At 35.7% G+C, this 25,780-nt stretch overlaps 1 protein-coding gene across 1 annotated transcript; it reads left to right on the top strand.

The window, feature by feature from the left end:
- Window positions 1-388: 388 nt before the first annotated feature.
- LOC126816685 (uncharacterized) lies at window positions 389-25,294 on the top strand. The gene is made up of 9 exons (XM_050543414.2): window positions 389-466; window positions 3,112-3,310; window positions 3,640-3,704; window positions 5,257-5,488; window positions 6,180-7,403; window positions 7,603-8,316; window positions 8,657-9,114; window positions 12,274-12,491; window positions 19,725-25,294. Exons 2-9 carry the CDS (start codon window positions 3,124-3,126, stop codon window positions 19,807-19,809), a joined length of 3,183 nt encoding a protein of 1,060 aa, XP_050399371.1. The 5' UTR covers window positions 389-466; window positions 3,112-3,123; the 3' UTR covers window positions 19,810-25,294.
- The last annotated feature ends 486 nt before the right edge of the window (window positions 25,295-25,780 follow it).

Genomic DNA, 25,780 nt, shown 5'->3' with positions numbered 1-25,780 from the left:
CGAAAAATGCATTGGGTCATTTGTCATACGACATTATTATTTATTCTGCATAAGTGAAGAAGTGCCAAAGCATGATCTGCGTCAATTTTATTTTTCTGAATTTTCTCTGAAAATCGATCGGTGAAAATTCCAAGTATGGAACACCATTACGGACATTGAATAATATACCGTGGTTGCATACTGTTGACTTAATTTGCAGTAGATATATAATCATACTGAAAACGATTTTTCGCAATAACACTATTACTTGTTTTAAAACACATCTAAGACATGTATAATAGAAGACAAGAAGGCTGACCAAAGGGTTTAGTATGTTTTTGTATTGGCAGTTATTTATTAATATTGTGTGCTTCCATAGTTTCTATTTCCTTGTTTACATTGAAAATAGATTTATAGCAGGTGGGCTGGATAAGGACGACACCTGAATATTTATATAACTACAGATCTCCGAGAGTGCTATCTCCGAGTGAGTATAACCTGGGAAATTTAAACTATTAAATTCCAGTATGAATTAGTACTTAATTGATTTATCTTTTGATTTGGCTGTTGATTAGGGGACTATATGTCACTACCCATACTTCACTCTTAAGTATTCTTTGTATGAATCACGTTTAAAATATCATATGCTAGAACCAAATGAACCAAATCAAATGTTCTGGGTCTGTTTTATTATTATTATACAAACGCGAATCTATCTCTTTAATTAGCGACACAACGAACAGGCCCAGGTTCAGTGCTTGAGGTAGGCTATATATTTGTTAACATAGATTTGTAACGTACTTTAGTCATTGTTTATGTTTTTAAATGTTTTGTTATCATTCCCTCTATAATTAAGTTTAATAAACGACATAAATCGGTTTAAGCATTTTGAGGCTAACATACAGGTTGGACACATTTACTAAGAAGACAGCGGGTTGGTGTGCCGGTCCTCGCTTCTCCGTCTTATCATGTACGAGAGGTTTCAGGGGAACTTTTAAACTATCCGGAAGTATTCCTACCCTAAAAAAGCCTCTATTATAGTTGATCGTATTGCATCTTTGAGCTATGCAAACATTGTATTTCAATATGAACAAGTCTAATTAGACTGACCGTGACTTAAATTTATTTATTTCTTATACGCGTATGGTCTTTCCACCTCTATCGACTTACATGATGTAATAACTACAAGTATACTTTAAAAAAAATACCTGTATTAGTTCATTTATTTTAAACAACATACCTGAATAAATTTTCCGATCAGTTCTGCATCCAAACCTCTAAAACAACTCGTTTTAAGTGCTGAATACTCGGCAAATTTCCTCTACAGAAAAAAACGAAACAGAAACTAGAAGTATAAACCTCTCTGTTGTCAACAGCCAATCACAGCTTAGTAGTATTGCATCATATTCTATATATGTAAACCTGATTATTGCCAGGTAAAATTGCATTCCCCGAAAAATGCGCACTGGGTTATTTATCATACGATATTATAATTTGTCCAAAATTAAGCGAAGAAGTATCAAGGCAAGGTCTAAGTGGATTTATTTTCTCTTGAAAAGGTTTAACACGCGCGCACGTTAGATCAAAAGGTATGTCACAGAGTTAAGCGAATTATTCAAATTGACCCATATGTAAAGCCCGAAATGACCTAGCTTGCGTGTGTGTGTGCATGCGTGCATGTGTGTGGGTGTGGGGGGGAATGAAATGAAATGGGGTTTAACGTCCCACTTTTCTGCTCCGACTGGGCTATTGAAGACGGGTGTACACGATACAGTGTGCGATGGTGGAATTTTGCCCGGGCAGCGGCACTATGGCCTACTCTTACATCGAATTTCAACTGCCAGGGGATCTTTTACGTGAAGGTCAATGTATACACTAGGTCTCGGTTTTTGGTCTTATCCGAATGACTAGACAGCTGTCCTTGTCAAAGCCCTCCGTCCTTCACCACCGGCATGGGGAAACCACGCCGGTAAATCCCATTGAACTTTCTCGGTCAATGCAGAGATCGAACACGCGACCTCCAGACTAGCGAGCCAGCGCGTGTGTGGGTGGGTGTGTGTGGGTGTGTGAGGTGTGTGGGGTGTGTGAAGTTTAAATAGCTTTAGAGGCGCTAACTCTATATTCTATTCTTTGGCACCTAGAAATGGACACAGATGGGTAGCGCCGCATAAAATAATGTAATATGAATGTATATAAACTGGTTTACATTCAATTGTTTCCGTGTTTACTGTCAGAATTGTGCAGAACTCTATTTAGGCTCTTGTCAAGTTAGCTGTGCTCAGGCGTATTGGAAAAAAATAAACAAATAGTTTATGTGATGAATTTTCTTAATATTTTGGTCTTCCACACAGTCGCGGTCGGTTTTTGTTTTTTTATTTTGCATTCTTAAAGTTTCCTGTCAAATTCGCGCAAAACTGATTTTATTGTATATCAGTAAAACTAAAACGTTGCGTAGTAGGTACATATATTTAGTATGTTTTTTTGTAAAATCCCAGTTTCTGTGTTTTGTCAAAGTGGCTTTTGGTTACCACAGATATACGCCAAAATGACGATAAAGACCATGTATTTCGCAAAAATGTTCAAAACTGGGGGATGAGAACCAACCAGGATCCCCCCCCCCAAAAAAAAAGGTAAATTGTCTCCGGAATCTAGCAAACCCCCTCCTGCAAAAATTCCTGGATCCGCCATTGCGAAGACCGTGAATGATGTTGAGTTAGACACTTGCCTCCTTTAATCACCCTATCCTCTTCCATTCCTGATAGAATAAAATAGGAGCAAAACCCAAACCACTAGACATGAATACCTTTAATCCCCTTACCCTCTTACATACCCGATAGAATCAAACGACAACTTCAAAGAAATGACGGCACATAATTTGTGCTTTGGGAAGAATTAACCATTGTGTCTACCTTAAGTAACCTCCCTGGGTTGTTGTTGATTTCCTTGTGTAAGTAAATGTCCAAACTACGGGCATCCAAAAATCACATTGTTCAGCAGCATCAGGTCTTATTAGCCTTTCCAGTTAAAGCAGTGGTGCGTTTTCATTTCGTGGTAGTACAGTCTTAATGTCCATTTAGGTCTCTTTTATCGTGTAACTAACATCTTACTCCAGTCATTAACCTCTACTTATAGTTTTAAAAAGGTATGGAAAACCACGAGTCAAGGTGTGCTGTTTTTAAATTCCAGTCAGAGAATACTGACTCCGACACAGCTGATATTGGATATACCTTGCGTCAGGAAATGACTGCCATCAACATACTACCTATGTGCATAATAACTCCATATGAAGATAGTCCTTTGAAGGCATTTGTCGCTTTTAAATCTGGAACAGGTAATTTTTGTATGGATGAAAAGAATGGTTCTTGGCTCTGTTTAAAGTGGCATCAGACGAAATCCAATTTGTATGAACAGAATGACTAAATAATTTAATAAAATAGGAATTACCCGTTTATTAATTACAGCTAATAAATGAAGACAAAAAGAGGGTGGAGGTGGACTGTTTTTGGAAACTATTAAAAGGATTTGATTTTTAAAATTAATTAGAAATTTTGCATAACCTTATTAAATCCAACCAATAATAATAAAAGTCCCTTTAATTACATGGTAGCCCCCAGAATGGTATAAATGTACTTAAGTACTGTTATTAATAAATCATTGTAGATAAAGAAAAGGCATGCAAGAATGGTCATATTAAACTGTTTTCCTTCGAGGATATACAGCCAGGAGTGAGTGTTTCTGTTTTCTTTCTTTTTCAAAAATGATCGAATGTCCCCCAAAGCAAGACCATAGTACCAAATATATAAGGGAAAATGAGTTTAATTTTGGATCACGCGGTGAGATGAAATTACCCCCCCCCCCCCCCATGCGTGGAAATGTAGAAATAACTAATTGTGTGCCGTATATTTAACTTACATTGAAAGGAAGCTATACGTAAAAATAACTGTATATATGTATTCAAATATTATCACTTGATTTGATATATGGCGTTTGCTAAAAATTGCTTGCAATGTCAGTGTAGTTAGGGAGTCTTGTCCACAGATTCTTCTTGTGGGGTTTGTTGGTGTATTGTGCGCCCCCTCTGCGATTACTATTACAGACTCACGACTTCCTATACTAGAACTTTAAATTTCTGTATTCATAGTTACATGTAATTGTGACCAATATTGACCTTGATGCCACTAAAATGTTAATGAATGCTTTTGTTATGTCATCTTTAGATTATTGTAATTCATTATTGTATTCTCTTCCAAAAACGCTTGTAAGTCAGCTACAGAAAATCCAGAATAAAGCAGCTCGAATTGTATCTCTCGCCAAACCATCTGACCATATTACACCTTTTCTAAAACAGTTACATTGGCTACCGGTTAATCAACGCATTATTTTCAAAATTAACACAATCACTTTCAACTGTTTAAACGACCCTTTGGAACCATCCTATTTATCCGATTTGATTAAACAATATGTACCTTTTCCTTCCTTACGTTCATCTCATAAAAAAAGCAACTTGTGTGTCCAGTACAGAAGTGAAAATTTGGTGAGAGAGCTACGCAGCACCAACAGAATGGAACACATTGCCTCTTGAAGTCCAAAATAGTCCAAACTTGGCTATATTTAAACGACGCCTAAAAACCCTGTTTTTACCCAAACGTTTGAACTATAATTTAAATGCTTCACTTTCCATTTGTATATTGTAACTTGACTATTCCTTTGTATTCTTTTGTTTATTTGTATATACATGTATGTTTTTTTATAATCATATCTACATTGTAAAGCGCCGCGGAGCAGTCAGACTGACTGATGTTCAGCGCTATAGAAAACGATTATTATTATTATTAATTGTAGAGTAAAGTGACTTTTGCCTAGCACATTGAACCTTTGTTGAGCACGTTAGGCTATATTTGCTATTTTGTTTGCCAGTTTATTGGCTTACATAAATAACTTCAAATGACCATTTTTTATTCACCCACAAAAACCCCCAAACTTGGTGATAAATAAGTTCTATTATTTGAATGTAAGAATAAAATCTGGACAGTACATTTTTAGACAGTCTGCATATCAAAATAAAAACGGACTGAATCATTTTCCCCTTTTAGGCAACATATTGGGTCACACAGATCCTTATGTCGTTGGGTAAGATTGTTTATTTATATTCGAGTCAACCGAGGTGTAATTAGTGGACAGTGGTAATATGACACGCGCCCTGTGTCTTAAGATCCGAGTAAGGACATTTTGGTTTCAGATTGAATCCTGTACTGTATTTTTTGTTTTGAATTTTAGATTCTTATAGCCGGTTCGTATCGTATAAACATCAAACCATATAATCTGTGGAGAACAACTACTACAGAAAAATTGAAGGAGGATTTAGAGGCCTCTTCTGGAGTAAATGTCACGATAAATGAGATGGCTGAAGTATACATATCAGGTTGTAAACAACAGATTAATTTAGCCGAATCCATGTTGGAGAAACGTTACAATAATCCTAATCCCCACCAAACTGGTGGTCAATCTGGTAAGTAGTTAATGAATACCACAATTACATCGATAGGCTTGCAATCATTTATTTATTTATTCTTGACCCACTAAAAAACAAATAATTTCGACTAGGTCTAGAACATCCTCGTGGTTCCCAGCAAGCTTCATAAAGTTGCGGTCATGAACGGTTGGTTTCGGGTATGGACGGCTGAAAAATAGCGCTTGAAAATGGGTTGTTTTCGCGGCCTAGGACCTAAATCAAAAATTCTCCTCCGTTAATCCTTTTGGAATGTTCCAAAATATGTTTATCTTAAATTTCATCCAGCTCCCTCCTCCCTCATACGATCAAGAAATGCGACTTGAAATGAATTACACACAAGACAAGAGAAGTTTGAACGCTGGCCGCTCTTCGGCACCACGGGTTAAAAATTTCTGTTTTTCTCCCAAACATTTTATACACCGGATCTAATTCTGTAAAATAAAATTGTTTGACAGTAATGAACATTAATTGCATTATATAGAATTGTGCCATGTGTATATCCCGTTCATTTACCAAATTCCATTGAACCATTTTACACATTTTATACAATTTAACAGACTTAGCACCATTGTACCAATAAAACTTGTTGATCGGTTGAACAGATTTTAAATTCTCCACAAACCAACCACACCTTATTTAACTGAACATCAGTATTAATCAGTATTTGTTTTCTTTCTCGTCTATCAAGATGGTGAAGAATGCAGCATTTGTTTAGAAATTATATCAAACAGAAAGACGTTGCCATGTGGCCATTCTTTCTGTCAGTTATGTATTGATTTGGCAATGAAGACCAGCATATGTTGTCCTAATTGCCGAAAAAATGTTCATGGTAGGATACAGACCCAGAAGCAACAAGTTTTACATATGACAGTTCAGACAACTAAAGATTGTCATGTTACTGGACAGGGTAATCCTATTAACCAGAAACAGGGAGAAGATAATACCACTTTTCCGCCACAGTGCTCTACTAGTACAAAACGTGTAACGCCAGTAAAGCAAGAGGTAGAGGCAAGACCAAAGGAACGGTTGCCTACTAAATCTATATCGTTGTCATCAGGGGAGTACCTCGGAGGAGCAAGACCAAAAGAAGCGACTGCCTCCAGACAATACAAAAAATACAACATAAAGAAATCTGTGTTTCAAGCTATAAATCAAATCATTGGTAAAGAAATAGTTAGGGGAATGTCTCATTCAGAACAACGTGATGGTAGTTTAGATTTCTATCTTCCTGAACCTACTACTGATAAAACTATTCTTAAGATAAAAGATTTAATAGAAGATATCCGTCATGAAGAAGTAAAAATACCAGAATATAAGTTTGATGAAGCTTGTGAGTTTAGTTGGAATCATGATTATAAAGAATCTGTATATGTTGGTGTTGATGATGATACAAGTACTGTACATATACTGGGAGTAAATTTTCATGAAGTTGAAGAAATCGTCTACAAATTTAAAATAGCTGTAGGTTTAGTCACGATAACTAATAAAAAACAACAAAGAACAAGAGATGATAGTTTTAGTAGTCTTCCACAACAGACAGAACTTCAAGAACAGACTTACAATACACCTAGTAAAAATATAAAGGTCATTGTTAAGAAGTCAGATATTACTAAACTGAATGTAGATGTTATTGTTAATGGTGCTTATGGTTATACGAGTCATGGTGGAGGTGTAGCTTATTTTATATCTAAGGCTGGTCGATATAGACAAATTCCTGTAACTGGTATTTGTAAAACAACTGGAGGTAATATGAGATGTAAAAAAGTTTATCATGCTGTAGGACCAAGATGGGATGATTATCGTGGTAATAAGAAGGATTGTGAAGATGATTTATGTAAAACCATTATAAGATGTCTGGTAGAAGCTGATAAAGATGGTTATAAGTCAATAGCTATTCCTTCAATATCATCAGGTATTATTACATAAAATAATCAAATAATATGTATATTTCCTCTGAATGCAAAAGTAGATCTACAATTAAAAGTTGTAAAAATTTGGACAAAAGTAATGCAAAAAACTTTAACTCTTTTATAAAGTTTGGTAAAGTCTCAATAAGATTTCTTTCTATGATCTTTGAATGCTATTAACATCTTCATTTTTACTGTCAGCAGCCATATTTGGAGTACCAAAACCAATCTGTATTGAGATGTATGTAAGAGCTGTCCATAGTTTTGATAACCTGCACAATGTCATCAATCTCAGAGAAATCTACTTTGTCGATGTTCAAAAGGATATGGTTTTATCTATTCAAGGTGGTTTCGAAATGTTTTTGAAAAATCCATTGGATGATTTACAAAAACAAACCCTTGGACGAATGATAGAGGATATATCAGTTGGAACAAGGTATGGGGACATAAATTCAGCAACATCGTCTCAGAGTAAGCCAGACAGGTCAGATGTTGCCCAATCACAAGAATCACAAGTGAAAATGGTAATAAAAGAACAGGAATCTAAAACATATATGATATGTTATTTAAACCCTGATTTTAGTATACATATGTACCAAGCAGATGCAGTCACATCTTCTAAGACTGATGCTATTACAACTTGGGAAGATACACAACTCAGCAACTTTAATGCCAATACCAAAATTCTCATTAAAGGAGCTGGTCAAAGTTATGAAGATGAAAGAACAGAGATAAAAACTAAGAACAAAAATATGTTTAAAGCTGGATCTGTTATTACTACATCAGCTGGTTCATTACCATTTAAATATATCTTCCATCTTGTTTCTTCAATTAAACCAAAAGAAGAAGAATTAGAGAGTTTAATCTGTAATCTTTTTGCAGAGACCAGAAAGACTTCAGTTAATTCAGTTACAACAGGTCAGATATTTTAATCCATTTGTTTGTATTTCATGGTACTGACATTAATTGTTATCAATATTTTGGTTATTATAGTAAATTATTTTACCATTATGATAATTATTAAATTATTTTGATGTATGCTAGTAAGTACAAGTAATAAATCAAAATTTATCAAAACAGAACATAGCAATAATTCCTATTCTGATCTGGCTATATTCTGGGTAGCAACAGTAATTCATGCTGTTCCACAACTCATCTAAATATACGGTTTATTTGTATTGATTCCTAAAAAGTGATTTGATTTCTAATCAGGACTATAATTTCTTTCTATTAATAATAACCTATTTATTGTAAATAGTTAATGGAAATGTAGATACTTCTGTGCTGTTAGATGTTTTGTTGAAACAACTACAAGAAAATATTAAATTGAAAATACCATCCACCTTGAAGGAAATACATTTGGTTGTGAAATCAGAGGAGAATATGACAGAGTTAAGTAAATTGCACCAAAATCTGATTCATCAAGAAGATGATGAAGTCGGAAAAGATGAAGAATGTAGTATTTGTATGGAAGTTATATCAGAAAGGAAGAATTTACCATGTGGTCATTCTTTCTGTGGACCGTGTATTGATCAAGCAATAAAGAGTAGCATATTCTGTCCTATTTGTAGAAAAAATGTTTATGGTGGTATACAGACAGGCACCCAACCAGAAGGACACATGAAAGTTACAACAAATAAATATAGTCATCTTCCTGGGTATGAGAAATATGGTACTATAGAAATCAACTACATATTCAGAGATGGCATCCAGTCGGTAAGATATCAATCAGCAAAATATACCTTGACTTTTAAAGTTTCTGAACTTTTTGATGGTTTGTTAATACCTTGCTAACTACAATGTTGTGATTCCTTGAAAGTTAAGTTATTTAGCTAATGAATTTGATTGCTAAAAGTGCAACTCTCACCATTATGTTGATTCAAGGGTGCATGAATACCAGGGCCACTGCAAACAGCATTGCAACTAGAAGGATCACACAAGCAGCCATAAGAGGCTGCTAGAGGTGGACGTACACACATTACTGGCTTTTGATTTTTAAACCTTGGGCCTACATTTCAGTGTAAAGTAGAGTTGTTATGACCTCTGTGGGTAGTTGTTGAGTTTCTTGCATCAATAAATTTCTATCCTACAATCATTCCAAAAATCACATTTCAGCTGCATTATGTCATGCTAGCACTTTGAGTCCAATCTGTTGTGCATTTTCATTGCATGTCAGTATATTTAGATGTCTGTAAAAGTGGGGACATCTAAATTTTCTTCCTTTTCCAGACTTATATCTGTTAAAGGAGATTGTCCATCTGTTTCTGTATTCTAACGAAAAATAGATAATATTGACAGGTACTCGGATCAACTGTGAGTGTATAAATAATACACTTTAAACATTTGTGTCTTAAATCTAGATTTAAATTAAACAATCCTGTCTGAACACTTTATCACAGCTGGTAAGTCATTCCCTATTTGTCTTTGAAAGTTACTGAAGACAGATATTTCCAATACACAAGGTTGGAAGTTAAAACATGACGTACATAAATGTTCAATGTGTTTTTCCATCATAACACCAATATCTTTAACCCATGGTGCAAACTCAATACTGCAGTCAGAAATATAGAAGCACTAACAAAGGCTTCTAAGGAGACTATAGTGATCCACAGTGTAGAATGTAGCGGACAAGTCAAAAATAAAAGTTTGCTATGGTTGTTTAAGCTCAGCAGATTATTGAACACATGTATAATGGTTGATTCAGTACTATGATTGGTCAGTAAGCAGTGAATTGAAACTAATCCAAAATACTGTGAGGCAACAAAGGACTGGAAATTAATGATTATGACCCATTTTATACGCCCACATTGAAATGTGGTCGTTGGCCCCATCCGCCTGCTTGTGGGCGCTCTAGAGGCTAAAGTTAATTGATTTTCAAAGATTTCCGATAATTACTGCCAGAGTTATGGCCCTTGATCACTTTGATAAATCCTGTGGATACTCTCGAGACCAAAGTTATCATCCGATTGATTTTAAATTCATACACAGTGCTTACCGTCATGAGTCAAAGACACCTATTAGTTTGAAAAATCTTGTGGATGCTCTACAGGACAAAGTGATTGTTCGATTGACTTTAGATTGATACACAGAGTTTAAGGTCTTGAGACTAACAAGTATATTAAATCCATGATATTAAAAGTGATTGTTCGATTGACTTTAGATTGATACACAGAGTTTAAGGTCTTGAGACTAACAAGTATATTAAATCCATGATATTAAATGTTTTGTATACTTAACATTAGCATGAGGCAGAACTAGATGCCAAACAAATTTTAATGATTTTCTGATAATTATTGAATGAGTTGTTACTCTTAATCAGATTTTAATGTATTATAAATGTTTCATTACCGACAAAAGAAAAAATATGCGACAACTTTTGTTGACTGCCCTGACAACTTAGCTGCTGTGGGTATATGTTTCGTTGCCTGGCATCCAAACTTTAAAGATTAAGTGAAATTTGCTTATTTGTCAGTGTGAACAGGAGGTTGGTATTTGATCCATGCATTGGTAGGGTGACCCACCATAAATAAATATCTCCATATATCTCGACAATTACGCCACAATATTTATATATATGCCAAGCCTCAAATCAGTTTCACACAATTATAGTCACTAAAAAAACGATCATGTTGTACTTAATAAGCTATGACCATTAATCGTGTATAAATAATAGACTGAAAACTGGTTCCAAGAGTCGTCCATAACATCAAGACAAATTTTGAGTAAAAGCTAGGTTACGTGCCCTTGTTTTGAAATTAGTTGCTTAACCAGCCTATCGACCATTCTACGTCTGATTGACAGGTCGGGATAATCAAGACTACTTTTTTACGAAACATAACAGAAAGCTAGAACAAGAAATTGAATTTAGAAATAAGCACGTTAGGTAGCTCAACAATCGTTTTAAGAAGCTTGTAAAAGTAAAATGAAACTACTGCTAGTATCATGTTCCTGTCTAACCCGAGTGATTCAGAGATATTATTTGTACTAAACCAAAAGATGCCGCTCTTAACGGTACAGTTAATGATAAAGCGATTTAAAAAATGAAACGAACGTAATTTCTAAATCTGCTGTAATAACCAAGAAGCTTAATTTTACTGCTATTCAAAATCGTCAACAATAAATTTTTTACGGCTGTAATAGTTGATAGATTTGTAGAGAATTGCACGTGCCATGGCTATTTATAGTATCATACTGTCAGAAAGTTGGTCTCCTCACGGCGAATGTGCACGCTTCAGTGGTAGTCTCGAACCATCAGCGGTGGACTGTATTTCTGTGAGTACATATGGGTCACCCTAGCATTGGCCGAGAAAGTGCACCCAGATTTTCCGGCATGGTTCCCCCTTGTCAGTGATGCAGGACGGAGGGCCTGACAAAGACAGCTGTCTAGTCATTCAGATGAGACGAAAAAACGTGGTCCCTTGTACACATTTTTGTGCATGTAAAAGATCCCTTGACAGTTGGAATTCGATATAAGAGTAGGCCGTAGTGCTACTGTCCGGGCAAAATTTCCCTCATAGCACACTGTATGGCGTATGCCCGTCTTCATTAGCTCAGTTCGGAGCAAAACAGTAGGACGTTAAACCCTATTTCATTTCATTTCATTTCATTTCAGTTTGAACAGAAGCGTCCTCATTAAAATTAAGAAATAGGTCTCCAAAAATATTAATACCGGTTGTTCAAATATTATAACACAGTCGGTATCACAACATATGATTATCAATCCTGATCTATTCTATCCATATTTATTGTTGGAAATCTTTGCTTTGTTGTAATCTTTTTTTTTCGTATACTAAATGTTGGCCTACATCACAAAGTAATATTCGATCACATGGTAATATTCAGTCACATTATATATCTTCTAACTGTTTGTTACAGGAGAAACACCCAAACCCTGGTAAACCATTTAAAGGTACAACAAGAACAGCTTATTTACCTGATAATAGAGATGGTCAAGAAGTCTTATCTTTATTGAAAACAGGCTGGGATAGAAGATTGATTTTTACTGTGGGTAAATCTGTTACAACTGGACAAAATGATGTTGTAACCTGGAATGATATACCCATTAAAACAAGAAAACATGGTGGACCAGACAGGTTCAGTTTTATTTTCTGTTATGACCATTGGAAAGTTTGAGATATTGTTTTTATATGCCCACATTTTCATGTGGACATATATTGACTTCGCCCCTGTCCGTCTGGACCTCAGTTAACAATTTGTTTGTAGACACAATTTTTATTCGATCTTGACAAAACTTGAAATTTAGGTGTATCCAAAGGTTCCTTTCAAAATTGGCATGTATTGGACCGTAACTTCATGCATTATGACCCCTGATTGTAAGAAAAATCACGATTTGAGCTAGAGGTCACAATTTTTATCCTGTTTTGATGGAACTTGAAATATGTTTATAACTCAAAGATTCAGTTCCTTTCGATATTCGTGCATATCAGATTGTAAATTCCTGGATTATGGCCCATGACTGTACGAAAATCCGCTTGTTAGCTTTTAAACCCTCATGAGGTCACAAATTTTCTCCTATTTTAAAAACTGTTCGAATATATCACTGTTACACCTTCGTGATGGTTGAGTTTGAATTTCGCACATTTATCAGACCGTAACTTCCTGGATTATAGCCCCTGTTCGTATCTGGCAAAAAGTGGGCGTATCTTGCATGGCAAACGCTTCTAATTAAATTAATTTTTTAGTGAGTTATTTTGGTGTGCATCTGACCTCTTTCTCAAAATTCTTGTGAATGTGATAGAGGCTATGGTTTATAACAGATTCTTTTCAAATTAAATTTGAAGCTTTGGTGTCATGACAAACCTGTCGATAATCAGCATTATGCGACCTATTGTTCCAGAGTTATGCCCTTTATATCCACAAAAATAGTGAATACGGTAGATGCTGCAGTTTTTAACAGATCACTTTCAAATTTGGTGCGAAGCTTTGGGTTCACTAGATGCACTAACCCTATCGATACTCAGCGTTTCACAACCTTCTATTCCAGAGTTGCCCTAATTTGCCGGAAACCTTCTGAACTTGATAAAGGCTACAGTTTTTAACACATTTTTTTTTTCAAAATTGATATGAAGGGTTTGAATGAGGTGACGATTTTACCAGTTCCTGCCCATCTCTTGCAAGATTTGGGCATATCTTAAATGACAACCGCTTGTTAGTTTCACGGTCAGTGCCAGGAGACTAGCTAGTTGGTAAGGGATTGGTGTTCAGTCTCTAGACTCCCAATGAGTAGCTTGGTTTTTCGTAATATCCGAATGACTAGACACGTATCCTTGTCGGGCCCTGCACCACTGACACGCGGAAACCATGCCATATAATCCTAATGACCTTTCTTGACCAACACCGGGATCGAACCTGCGACCTTCAGGCTAGCAAGCCAGCGTCTTGCTCACTGAACCACGAACCACCGTGGCTCCCTTGAAATTTTCTTTATATTCCATTTTATACTCCCACAATTTTATGTGGACGTATATTGTCGTCGCCTCTGTCCATCCGTCCGACCGTCCACAATTGTTTGTGAAATATAGGTTTATCACCCTTAGATCTTGGTTCCTTTCGGTATTGGCATGTATTGGACTGTAACTTCATGGATCATGGCCCCTGATTGTACGAAATATCACGTTTTTGTGAACACTGTAGAGGTCACAGTTTTTATCCGATTTGGTTTAAACTTGAAATGTTTGTTTATAATCCACAGATCTCTGTTCCTGTCAATATTCACGGATATCGAACCATAACGTCCTGAATTATGGCCCCTGTGTACGAAAAATCGCGTTTTTAGCTTGTGGACCCTATAGAGGTCACAATCTTTATCTGATTTAAAAAATTTTTTGAATATATCACAGTTACACCCTAAAGATGGTTGAGTTCAAATTTTGTAAAATCAGACCAAAATGGACAGTCAAAATGGACGCCCCTCGTTCGCAAATAGTGTCAAAATATTGTGTATCAGGGTTTTGAATCCTCTGGAGGTCACAATTTTCATCTGATTTTGATGAAACTTCTAAAACATGTTTATAACCCAAATATTTTGGTTCCTTTCCATTTTCGTACATATCGAATTGTAGCTTCCTGAATTATGGCCTCAAATTGTAAGAAAAATCGGTTTTTATACGCCCACATTTTCATGTGGAGGTATATTGTCGTCACCCCGTCCGTCCGTCCAGTCTACAGGTCACAATTTTTATCCGATTTCAATGAAACTTGAAATATAGGTTTATCACCCTAAGATCTCGGTTCCTTTCGATATTGGCATGTATCGGACTGTAACTTCATGGATTATGGCCCCTGGCTTGTGAACACAGTAGAGATCACAATTTTTATCCGATTTGGTTTAAACTTGAAATGTATGCTTATAACCCAAATAAGCTCGTTTCCTTTCGATATTCGTGCATATCGGAACGTAACTTCCTGAATTATGGTCCCTGATTGTACGAAAAATCACGTTTTTAGCTTGTGGACCCTATAGAGTTCATAATTTTTATCCGATTTAAAAAAACGTATTATTATATCACCGTTACACCCTAAGGACGACTGAGTTCGAATTTCGTGAAAATCGGCCCAAATCTGACAGACAAAATGGCCGCCGTTCGTTCTCAAATAGTGTAAAAATATGGTATATCAAGGTTGTGGACCCTATAGAGGTCACAATTTTTATCTGATTTTGTTGAAACTTGAAATGTAAGTTTATTACCCAAAGATCTCGGTTCCTCTCGATATTCGCGCATATCGGACCGTAACTTCCTGAATTATGGCCCCTGATTGTACGCAAAAACATGTTTTTTGGCTTGTGGAGCCTATAGAGGTCATAATTTTTATCCGATTTAAAAAAAACGTATTAATATATCACCGCTACTCCCTAAGGACGGCTGAGTTCGAATTTCGTGAAAATCGACCCAAAACTGACAGATAAAATGGCCGCCCTTCGTTCTCAAATAGCGTAAAAATATGGTATATCAAGGTTGTGGAGCCTATAGAGGTCACAATTTTTATCCGATTTTGTTGAAACTTGATATGTAAGTTTATAACCCAAAGATCTTGGTTCCTTTCGATATTCGTGCAAATCGGACCGTAACTTACTGAATTATGGCCCCTGATTGTACGAAAAATCGCGTTTTTAGCTTGTGGACCCTATAGAGGTCATAATTTTTATCCGATTTAAAAAAACGTATTATTATATCACCGTTACTCCCTAAGGACGACTGAGTTCGAATTTCGTGAAAATCGGTCCAAAACTGACAGACAAAATGGCCGCCCTTCGTTCTCAAATAGCGTAAAAATATGGTATATCAAGGTTGTAGACCCTATAGAGGTCACAATTTGTATCCGATTTTGTTGAAACTTGAAATGTAAGTTTATAACCCAAAGATCTCTGTTCCTTTCGATATTCGCGCATATCGGACCGAAACTTCCTGAATTATGGCCCCTGATTGTACGCAAAAACACGTTTTTTATACGCCCACATTTTCATGTGGATGTATTATGCCGTCGCCCCTGTCCGTCCGTCCACAATTGTTTGTGGACACTCTACAGGTCACAATTCTTATCCGATTTTGACGAAACCTGAAATATAGGTTTATCTCCAAAAGATCTCGGGTGCTTTCGATATTGGCATGTATCGGATCGAAACTTCATGGATTATGGCCCCTGTTTGTACGAAAAATCACGTTTTTAGCTTGTGGACACTATAGAGGTCACAGTTTTTATCCGATTTTGTTGAAACTTGAAATGTAAGTTGATAACCCAAAGATCTCGGTTTCTTTCGATATTCGCGCATATAGGACCGTAACTTCCTGAATTATGGCCCCTGATTGTACGAAAAATCACGTTTTCAGCTTGTGGACCCTATAGAGGTCATAATTTTTATCCGATTTAAAAAAATGTGTTATTATATCACCGTTACACCCTAAGGTTGGCTGAGTTCGAATTTTGTGAAAAACGGCCCAAAATTGACAGACAAAATGGCCACCGTTCGTTCTCAAATAGCGTAAAAATATGGTATATCAAGGTTGTGGACCCTATAGAGGTCACAATTTTTATCCGATTTTGTTGAAACTTGAAATGTAAGTTTATAACCCAAAGATCTCGGTTCCTTTCGAAATTCGCGCATATCAGACCCTAACTTCCTGAATTATGGCCCCTGATTGTACGAAAAATCGCATTTTTAGGTTGTGGAGCCTATAGAGGTCATAATTTTTATCTGATTTAAAAAAACGTATTATTATATCACCGTTACACCCTAAGGAGGAATGAGTTCGAATTTCATGAAAATCAGTCCAAAATTGACAGGCAAAATGGCCGCCCTTCGTTCTCAAATAGCGTAAAAATATGGTATATCAAGGTTGTAGACCATATAGAGGTCACAATTTTTATCCGATTTTGTTGAAACTTAAAATGTAAGGTTATAACCCAAAGATCTCGGTTTCTTTCGATATTCGCGCATATTGGACCGTAACTTCCTGAATTATGGCCCTTGATTGTACAAAAAATCGCGTTTTTAGCTTGTGGAGCCTATAGAGGTCATAATTTTTATCCAATTTAAAAAACGTATTATTATATCACCGTTACACCCTAAGGACGACTGAGTTTGAATTTCGTGAAAATCGGCCCAAAACTGACAGACAAAATGGCCGCCGTTCGTTCTCAACTAGCGTAAAAATATGGTATATCAAGGTTGTGGACCCTATAGAGGTCACACTTTTTATTCGATTTTGTTGAAACTTGAAATGTAAGTTTATAACCCAAAGATCTCGGTTCCTTTCGATATTCGCGCGTATGGGACCGTAACTTCCTGAATTATGGCCCCTGATTGTACAGAAATTCGCGTTTTTAGCTAGTGGACCCTATAGAGGTCATAATTTTTATCCGATTTAAAGAAACGTATTATTATATCACCGTTACACCCTAAGGACGACTGAGTTAGAATTTCGTGAAAATCGGCCCAAAACTGACAGACAAAATGACCACCACTCGTTCTCACATTGCGTAAAAATATGGTATATCAAGGTTGTGGACCCTATAGAGGTCACAATTTTTATCCGATTTTGTTGATACTTGAAATGTAAGTTTATAACCCAAAGATCTTGGTTCCTTTCGATATTTGCACATATCGAATTGTAATTTCCTGAATTATGGCCCTTGATTGTAGGAAAAATCACTTTTGTTTTAGCTTGTTTTCTATCCATCTCTCGAAAATGTGGGCGTATCCTGCCTGGCAGCCGCTGGTTAGCTTGTGGTCCCTCTAGAGGTTACAATTATTATCCAATTTAAAAAAAACATTCAAATATATCACCCTACACCATAATTTTGTCTGAGTTTGAATTTCATAGGCGCCCCTCGTATGCAAATAGTGTAAACATCTGGTATATCAAAGTTGTGGACCCTCTAGAGGCCACAATTTTGATCCGATTTTGATGAAACTTGGTATGAAAGTTTATAACCCAAAGATCTTGGTGCCATTCAATATTCGCGCATATCGGATCGAAACTTCCTGAATTATGGCCTCCGATTGTATGAAAAATACTGTTTTTAGCTTGTTGTACCTCTAGAAGTCACAATTATTATCTGATTTAAAAAAAACGTTATACCGTAATGTTTGTTGAGTTCGAATTTCGTGAAAATCGGGCCAAAACTGTCGGATAAAATGACTGCCCATCGTATGCAAATAGTGTAAACATCTGTAAATCAAGGTTGTGGACCCTCTAGAGGTGACAATTTTGATCCGATTTCGATGAAACTTGAAATACATATTTATAACCCAAAGATATTGGTTCCTTTCGATGTTCGCGCATATCGGATTGAACAAAAAATCACGTTTTTAGCTTGTGGTCCCTGTAGAGGTCACAATTTTTATCTGATTTAGAATAAAACGTGTGAATCTATCACCATTACACACCAAGGTCTTGGTTCCTTTTGATAATCAAGGATACCCAAACTTAACTTCCTGGATTGTTCGAAAAATCGCATTTTTAGCTTGCAGATTCTCTAGAGGTCACAATTTTAAAAAACGTTTAAATACATCACCATTCCACCATAATGAAGGGAAAATTGAAATAAAACTGCCCGACAATATGGACCCTCTTTGTACGCAAATTGTGTAGAAGTGTGTAGTATGAAGGTTGTCGACCCTCTAGAGGTCACAATTTTTATCCAATTTTGCTGAAACTTAAAACATATCTTTATATCCCAACGATCTCAGTCCCTTTTGATATTTGCACATTTCAGGCCGTAACTTTCTTGGATTATTGCCCTGATTGTACAAAAAATTGTGTTTATTTCTAGCTTGTTCTCTATCCATCTCTTGGAAAATGTGGGCTTATTCTTTTACAGTGAGAACTTTCAGCTCTTTATCTAGATCTTACATAATGCATCTTTAACTATTTGTTATTAATTGTCCCCCGCCTTTCGAAGAAAGCAGGGGACTATTAAAATGGGTTCGTCCGTCTGTCTGTCTGTCTGTCTGTCTGTCCGTCTGTCTGTCCGTCACACTTTTTGGGACACAATAACTCTCTTCCTAATTGAGCTAGAATGTTCAAACTTGGTGTATGTGTTTATTAGGTCAATGCCTTGATGGAGTTCGAAGATGAGCATTTTCCGCTTAGGGTAAGCAGAGATAAGCAATTTGATTGGTTGATGCTTTGGGACACGATAACTTTTAATTGAGCTAGAATGTTCAAACTTGGTGTATGTGTTTATTAGGTCAATGCCTTGATGGAGTTCGAAGATGAGCATTTTCCGCTTAGGGTAAGCAGAGATAAGCAATTTGATTGGTTGATACTTTGGGGCACGATAACTCTCTTCCTAATTGAGCTAGAATGTTCAAACTTGGTGTATGTGTTGATTAGGTCAATGCCTTGATGGAGTTCGAAGATGAGCATTTTCCGCTTAGGGTAAGCAGAGATAAGCAATTTGATTGGTTGATGCTTGGGGACACGATAACTTTAGTTCTAATTAAGTGAGATTGATGAAACTTGGTGTATAGTTTCATTACAGTAATACCTTGACTAAGTTTGATAATGAGCATTTTCTGCTCAGGGTAAGCAGAGCGATACGCAATTTGATTTTTATATGTGTCCTCTAATTATTTTCCTATTTCGGCGGGGGACATCAGCCTCACTGTTGGCTTGTTAGTTTAATACTCACAACCCTCCAGGTGACCGGATCCAGTAGCAAAGAATGTATTTAATGGGTCTAATTCCATATACTGTAAAATTGTTGAGTAAATTTTGTGTCCCCATCTTTGGCTGTGGACTCTCTGTCTTTGTATCTTATTGTTTGATCATCATTAAAATTATTTATAAATTGTTTTGTAGTTATGGCTACCCTGATCATGGTTATTTGAATCGTGTTAAAGAAGAACTAATGGCACACGGTGTAACATCAGAAAAACCAAGATAATACAATTGCTATGGAAACAAAAAAAAAGGAGGGAAAAAGATTTTTTGCTATTTATAATTGTTTTTTACAAATTTAATTTTGGTTTTACACACCGATATTTTCTGCTTCACCTATATTGTTTGCTTTTATATAGTAATCACTCCAGTCTATCGATCTGTCTAATATTTCTTTTCGGTACCATATAGACTCCATTCTATCAATCTGTCTAAAATTCCTTTTCGGTACCATATAGACTGATTTTCTCATCAAATCAATTTCAAATTTATATTGATTGTTAGATTATATTAAGGTGTGGGCACTCACATATTTTATTTTACATTAAAAAGATTACTCTGTAGATTAAGCCAATATTGTGATGACAGACATTCTGTTCACCAATGCCAAGTTTATGTGGAAAATTAAAAAACTGACTTTTTGCCTTGTACACAGACCCAAAGGGCTTACATCTCTTCTGAACCACTGATGCGTGCGAGGTAGGGACTTAAATTTGAACAAATTAATACTATTCTTACACTAGTTTAAAAAAAAAAACTCTATAGTTTCAAGATGTTTTCAGGTAAATTATTTACAGTAGTCGGTATTGAAGTCAAATATAGAGACCAATGTAGTAAATATTATATTATTAATTTTGCAGTGCAAATCATTGAAATCAGGTCAAATATCTTTGTTTACCGTTACATGGAATAGGTCAGGATTTAAACAATACATCAAAGGTGATTTTCCGTGCTCTCTCCCATTTAAATTGTTTTTCCAATTGACCTCATCAATAACAGAACTTTGCAAATGTTGAGGTGAAACGGTTAAGTAGGTCCGGTTTTTAAACAAAGGTTATGTGCAACTTTTAAAAAACAGGAAAGTTTGCCTGGTTGAAATGTTTTTCATTTCAACATAGCTACCTTTTGGCGGATTTTGCTTGGTGGAAATGGTTCTTGTTTTAACTTGATTTGTGAGTTTTTGGTCGATTTTAATATATTATTCTTTAACTAGATATTGTAATTAATGTATAAGTGTGTGATTTTATGACAGAGGTAGTATTAATTACATTTTAAATATTATTGATTTTCTGATATAAAAATATGCTTACTAATTTGTATAGCCAGTTACCTGATTTATTTTTATAAGTCTTAAAATGTGTGGGAGAGTAACGGCCCAATGCTTTACTCCACAAAAACAGAACTTTACTAACAGGAAGTCATATGAACAGCTTTTAGTGAGTCAGCAATAAAAGATGATGACAACTAATCTTCAAATGAATTTGAAAAGGTCAAAACAAGATGAAATGTCGAATTGTAGACACAATTTAGAGGCTAAAGTTACAATTTGATTGGCAGTAAACTCATACACAGTGTTTATAGATTTAACAATTTCCAACAATTACTGTCAGAGTTTTTGCCCTTGATTAATTTAAAATATCTTGTGGACATTCTAGAAGCTAAAGTTATCATTGTAGTAATATGGATGGCGGGGATTTGTGCTAAAGAACTCATATGTAGAATAATATTATGGTCTTGATTAATTATTCTCCATTGTCAAAATATTAGCTATGGTATAATTTTATTTTGAAACGCAAATTAAATTGTTTATGAAATATTGTACCAATAACAGGACATGGGGGGCTAAAGATGTTGTATTCTGGAATGATATTCACCATAAAACAAGGACACGTGGTGGACCAGACAGGTTCAGTTCTATTTACTATTATGACCATAACTGGAAAGTTTAAGATAGAAATCTCCCAGATATACATAGATGCTAGCTATATTAAACAATGATTTGGTTTTCATTTCGTATAAGCTTGTGTCCACTTTATAGAAATCTGAGCGTAGCAACCCAAAGTTTGATGAAGAAAACTGGGAGGGAATTTAACTCACGGTAATGAATAATAAAACAGTGATTCATTTTGTTTTAATAAAATGATCTTTTAAAGAGTACCGGTATAAAAGAAACCACACAATCGGTTTTAATCATCATTAAAATTATTTATAAATTGTTTTGTAGTTTTGGCTACCCTGATCCTGGTTATTTGAATCGTGTTAAAGAAGAACTAATAGCACATGGTGTAACATCAGAAAAACCAAGATAATACAATTGCTATGGAAACAAAAAACGAGGGGCAACTATTTTGTTTTCTGTATATCTGTTAACTTACACAACGATGTTTTCTGCTTCTCTTGTTTTAGATCTGGCAGTTATAATTTTCTTTTATTGTATATTTTTGTTATATTGAAAAATGTTGGCGTATTATGTCGTCATCCTGTTCGTTAGTCCAACGATCCGCCCGTCCGTGAACAATTAGCTTGTAAACGTAATAGGGGCTAGAGTTTTTAACACATTATTTTTTAAATTTGGTGTGAAGCCTTGTGGTCATAAGAGAACGAACTCTATCTATATTCAGCTTTCCGCAACCTTAAGTTCTGAGTTACGGCGTAACTTACGCGCCCTTTTTCGAAAACATTGTGAACATGAGAAAGGCTACAATTTTAATGTATTTGTTTCAAATCTAGTGTGAACCATTGGATTCATGAGGGGATGTACCGTGTCAACAACCCTGTGAACGTGATACGTGGGACAATAAGAAGCATTGTGATCATGGGAGGGTGAACCCTCGATATTCAGCGTTTCGTGACCTTCCGTTCGGGAAACCTTATGAATGCAACAGACCCATACAGGATAAGTTTTGTTTTCAAATGAAAAGAGGAGCCCTTTCCGTTCATCTAATTGAAAATATCGACTTATCTTGCATGGCAATCGCTTGATTAAATTAGATGTGATCCGTTTGGCTCATGAGAGGACAAGACAAACCCTATCGATATTAAGCGTTCCGCGACCCTCCGTTCCCGAGTTAAGTGGCCCTTTTCGAAAATATTGTGAACACAATAGAGGCTACAGTTTTTAACTGTCAAAACGGTAAATCATTGGAGTCATGAGAGGATGTACCATGTCAAGATTTAGTGATCCGCGAACATCCATTCCTGAGTTAAACAAATCTTAAAATGTTTGCGGTTGGCCACTGTTAAAAAATCGTATATGAATTTATCGTCCGGTCTACTTGACATTTGTTTAAATTTTGTTTACCTATAAAATAATCACAACATGACAAAATGCATGGACTGCTTGGAAAACTTGGCTGTATTGGGTAGATGTTTTGGTACATTCTAGTCTCACAAACTCATGTAAATGAAATTATAGGTACCTTATGAAACGAGAGAACTCTTTAAAATTCAGTCTCTGCTGTAATAACATTTCTGGTCATTTACACCAAAAATGAAATTGATCAAATTCTTTTTTAAAAAATAAATCGTTGTCTTAGGATCAATATACAATTAAATCGATTTAGATGACAAATAAGTGTAAATTGAATGAAATGTGTTTTTTGATTAGATAAGGAACGCCAGTCGATTATGTCAATACTGAGATGCCATATCTGTCAGTATTAAATTAGATTTTGACTCCATCCATTGCAGTATTCTTCTTCTGAACCTTTGTTTTTGTTACTGCCATCCTAGGACTTTAGGCGAGTTTCCAGGGGCCGCCTAGGCTCTGCTAGGGGTCTAGATCGTCAGAGACGCATTCTGACAAAAAAAATTACCCAGCAATAAAGTGAAATTTTATTTCTTTTCTAAACCCCTTACCATGTAAACACAGTCGATGGTGGTTTCCCGCGATACTGAACTTGAGAAATATATGCATCATAATACCAAGGTTGTGGACATTCTAAAGGTCACAATTTTATACGATTTTGATGGAACTGACAATGTATGTTTTTAACCGAAAGATCTATGTTTCTTTCGATATTGGCGTATATAGGACCGTCACATCCTATAATATATACATTTTTAGCTTGTGGACCCTCTAGCGCTCCAAGTTTTTATTTGATTGTAAAAACCGTTCCAATATATCACCGTTACACCATAATTACAGTTGAGGTCAAATGTGTGCATTTTGTTGGTCCTCCAGAGGGACTACAATTGCTGTCCCATTCTGATGAAACTTAACAAATTATGTTAAGGATCAAACGAGTTTGAATGAGAGGATGCATCCTATTGATTTTACCTCTTCCTCATACATTTCTTGCAAACTGTGGGCATATCTTGCATGGCAATCGCTTAATAGTTAAAAACTAAATAATGTAAAGGGACTTTGCTGAAAATTTCAGTCAAATTGCTGCACTCTGAACCGAGATATTAGCTTTTGAATTTTAGGCTAGACTGGATCATCATTACTAAAGCCGGTACGATAAAAAAAACAACCAAAGTCTCGATTATCCATTTTTATGTTTAATTATTTTTCAAAAAAATGTATTCCAATCCGCTAAATATCACAGAATAGCGATGACAACGAGAGTTGATTATGGTCTGGATAAGTTAATTAATTTCAAATCAATAATTTAGATAACATTTCAAGCCTAAAGAAAGAACTGCAATTGGCAGATTTAGCTCTTGCATAATGTATGTTTAATTTAACTGGTCTTAACCGATAGCAGTGAATTATTTGGATAAGGGACACAAGGAAAGAGAGTGAGAAAAACTCTATGGGCCTGAAATAAAGATCGACTGTTCAGTTAACTAATCGTGACCCTCGCAACTGGGGTCTCTTAACCCATGGATCAGTATAGAGCATAACAGGGTTTTCTTCTGAAAGTCTACGTTCTAGAAGTCTCACTTCTATGTTGAAAACAGGCCTCGCCGTATCTAACCGCATGATTACTGTGTGCAATAACCTGGAGAAAGGTGTACTTGCGGCCAAATTATTGGGGGTGGGGGAGCTAAAGTCCCCCTAGTCCGCCAAGCTTGAATTGTCCTAGTCTCGGACATTGTTCTTAATAATTGGAGTCCGCTCAGTTCTTTTGACAAGGATGAAAGATCAAGCCTTTGCCATAGAAATTTATTAGGTATAAATGTACCCAGTGCTCAAGGGGGTAAAGACGAATGATCTATACCAAAACCGTTACCATATTCGTATTATGAAAGTATATAACCGACCTAATTATCTCAAAATTCTTATGTCCAAGCCAAATAGACTCCCCCCACCCGCAATGAGTCTATCTATTTCCATAGCAAGTAAACCAGTATACTGTGCAGAAAAGTATAGTTTTAGACCTACATGTATACAGCTTAATGTTAAATAAGTATCAAATTACTGTGTGGCGACCGGGTAATCTCGATGATCTTACATACATGTACATACATCTTAGTTGTTTTCTACATTAATTTCTGCATGTCTAAATTTATATTTTGTTTGTGAATCATTATTCATTTATCTTACATTTACTGACGACTCAAAGATTTTAATATTATATGTTGACATTAATAGTCTTAAAATAGTTATAGTCCTTCAATGTGCTATTCAAATATATAACTGCTTAATAAATTATTTACTTTTTAAACAATTGTCAATTTTACCATATAAATATATATATAAGATCACTGAGATATGAAAGATTACGTTTATATCGAGTAAAATTGTATGTTCGATCATGTATTTCAATAAATATATTGTTAAAATGATAATGGATGACAGATATTCAGGGGAGGATCCAGCATAAAGCACACAACCATAACACTTTTCTTCTAACAGTGATGTATTACAATTTTTTTATGTAGCTTAGCAGGGGCGGGGGGCCCTAAACCGACCCCTGATATTATATTGATTAGCACTGTTTTTGATGTTCGCACTTTAAACATTTGAATATCTCAATATCCTGATACCTATGTTAAAGACAATGAAGGCGTAGGATAGTTGCCTATATTATTGTAAGGAATGTGCGTTACGTTGTTCTCACTTTGAATATTTGAATCCAGAATGTCGGATATTTGCATCCAGAACTGATTGAAATTTGGAAATGAAACTCAGTAGGTTTCTGCCTCTGCAGCCCTCTGTTTGGAGTTATTTCCCCTTTGCCATAAACCCTGTGAACGCAACAGAGGCCACAGCTTTAAACAGATTTTTGGACCAGGAATTTATCCTCAAA

Source organism: Patella vulgata, chromosome 3 (genome assembly GCF_932274485.2).
Source record: "Patella vulgata chromosome 3, xgPatVulg1.2, whole genome shotgun sequence".
Taxonomy (NCBI): Eukaryota; Metazoa; Mollusca; class Gastropoda; family Patellidae; genus Patella; species Patella vulgata.
The sequence above is the reverse complement of the archived record's forward strand: the minus strand, read 5'-3'. Positions and strand labels throughout refer to the sequence as shown.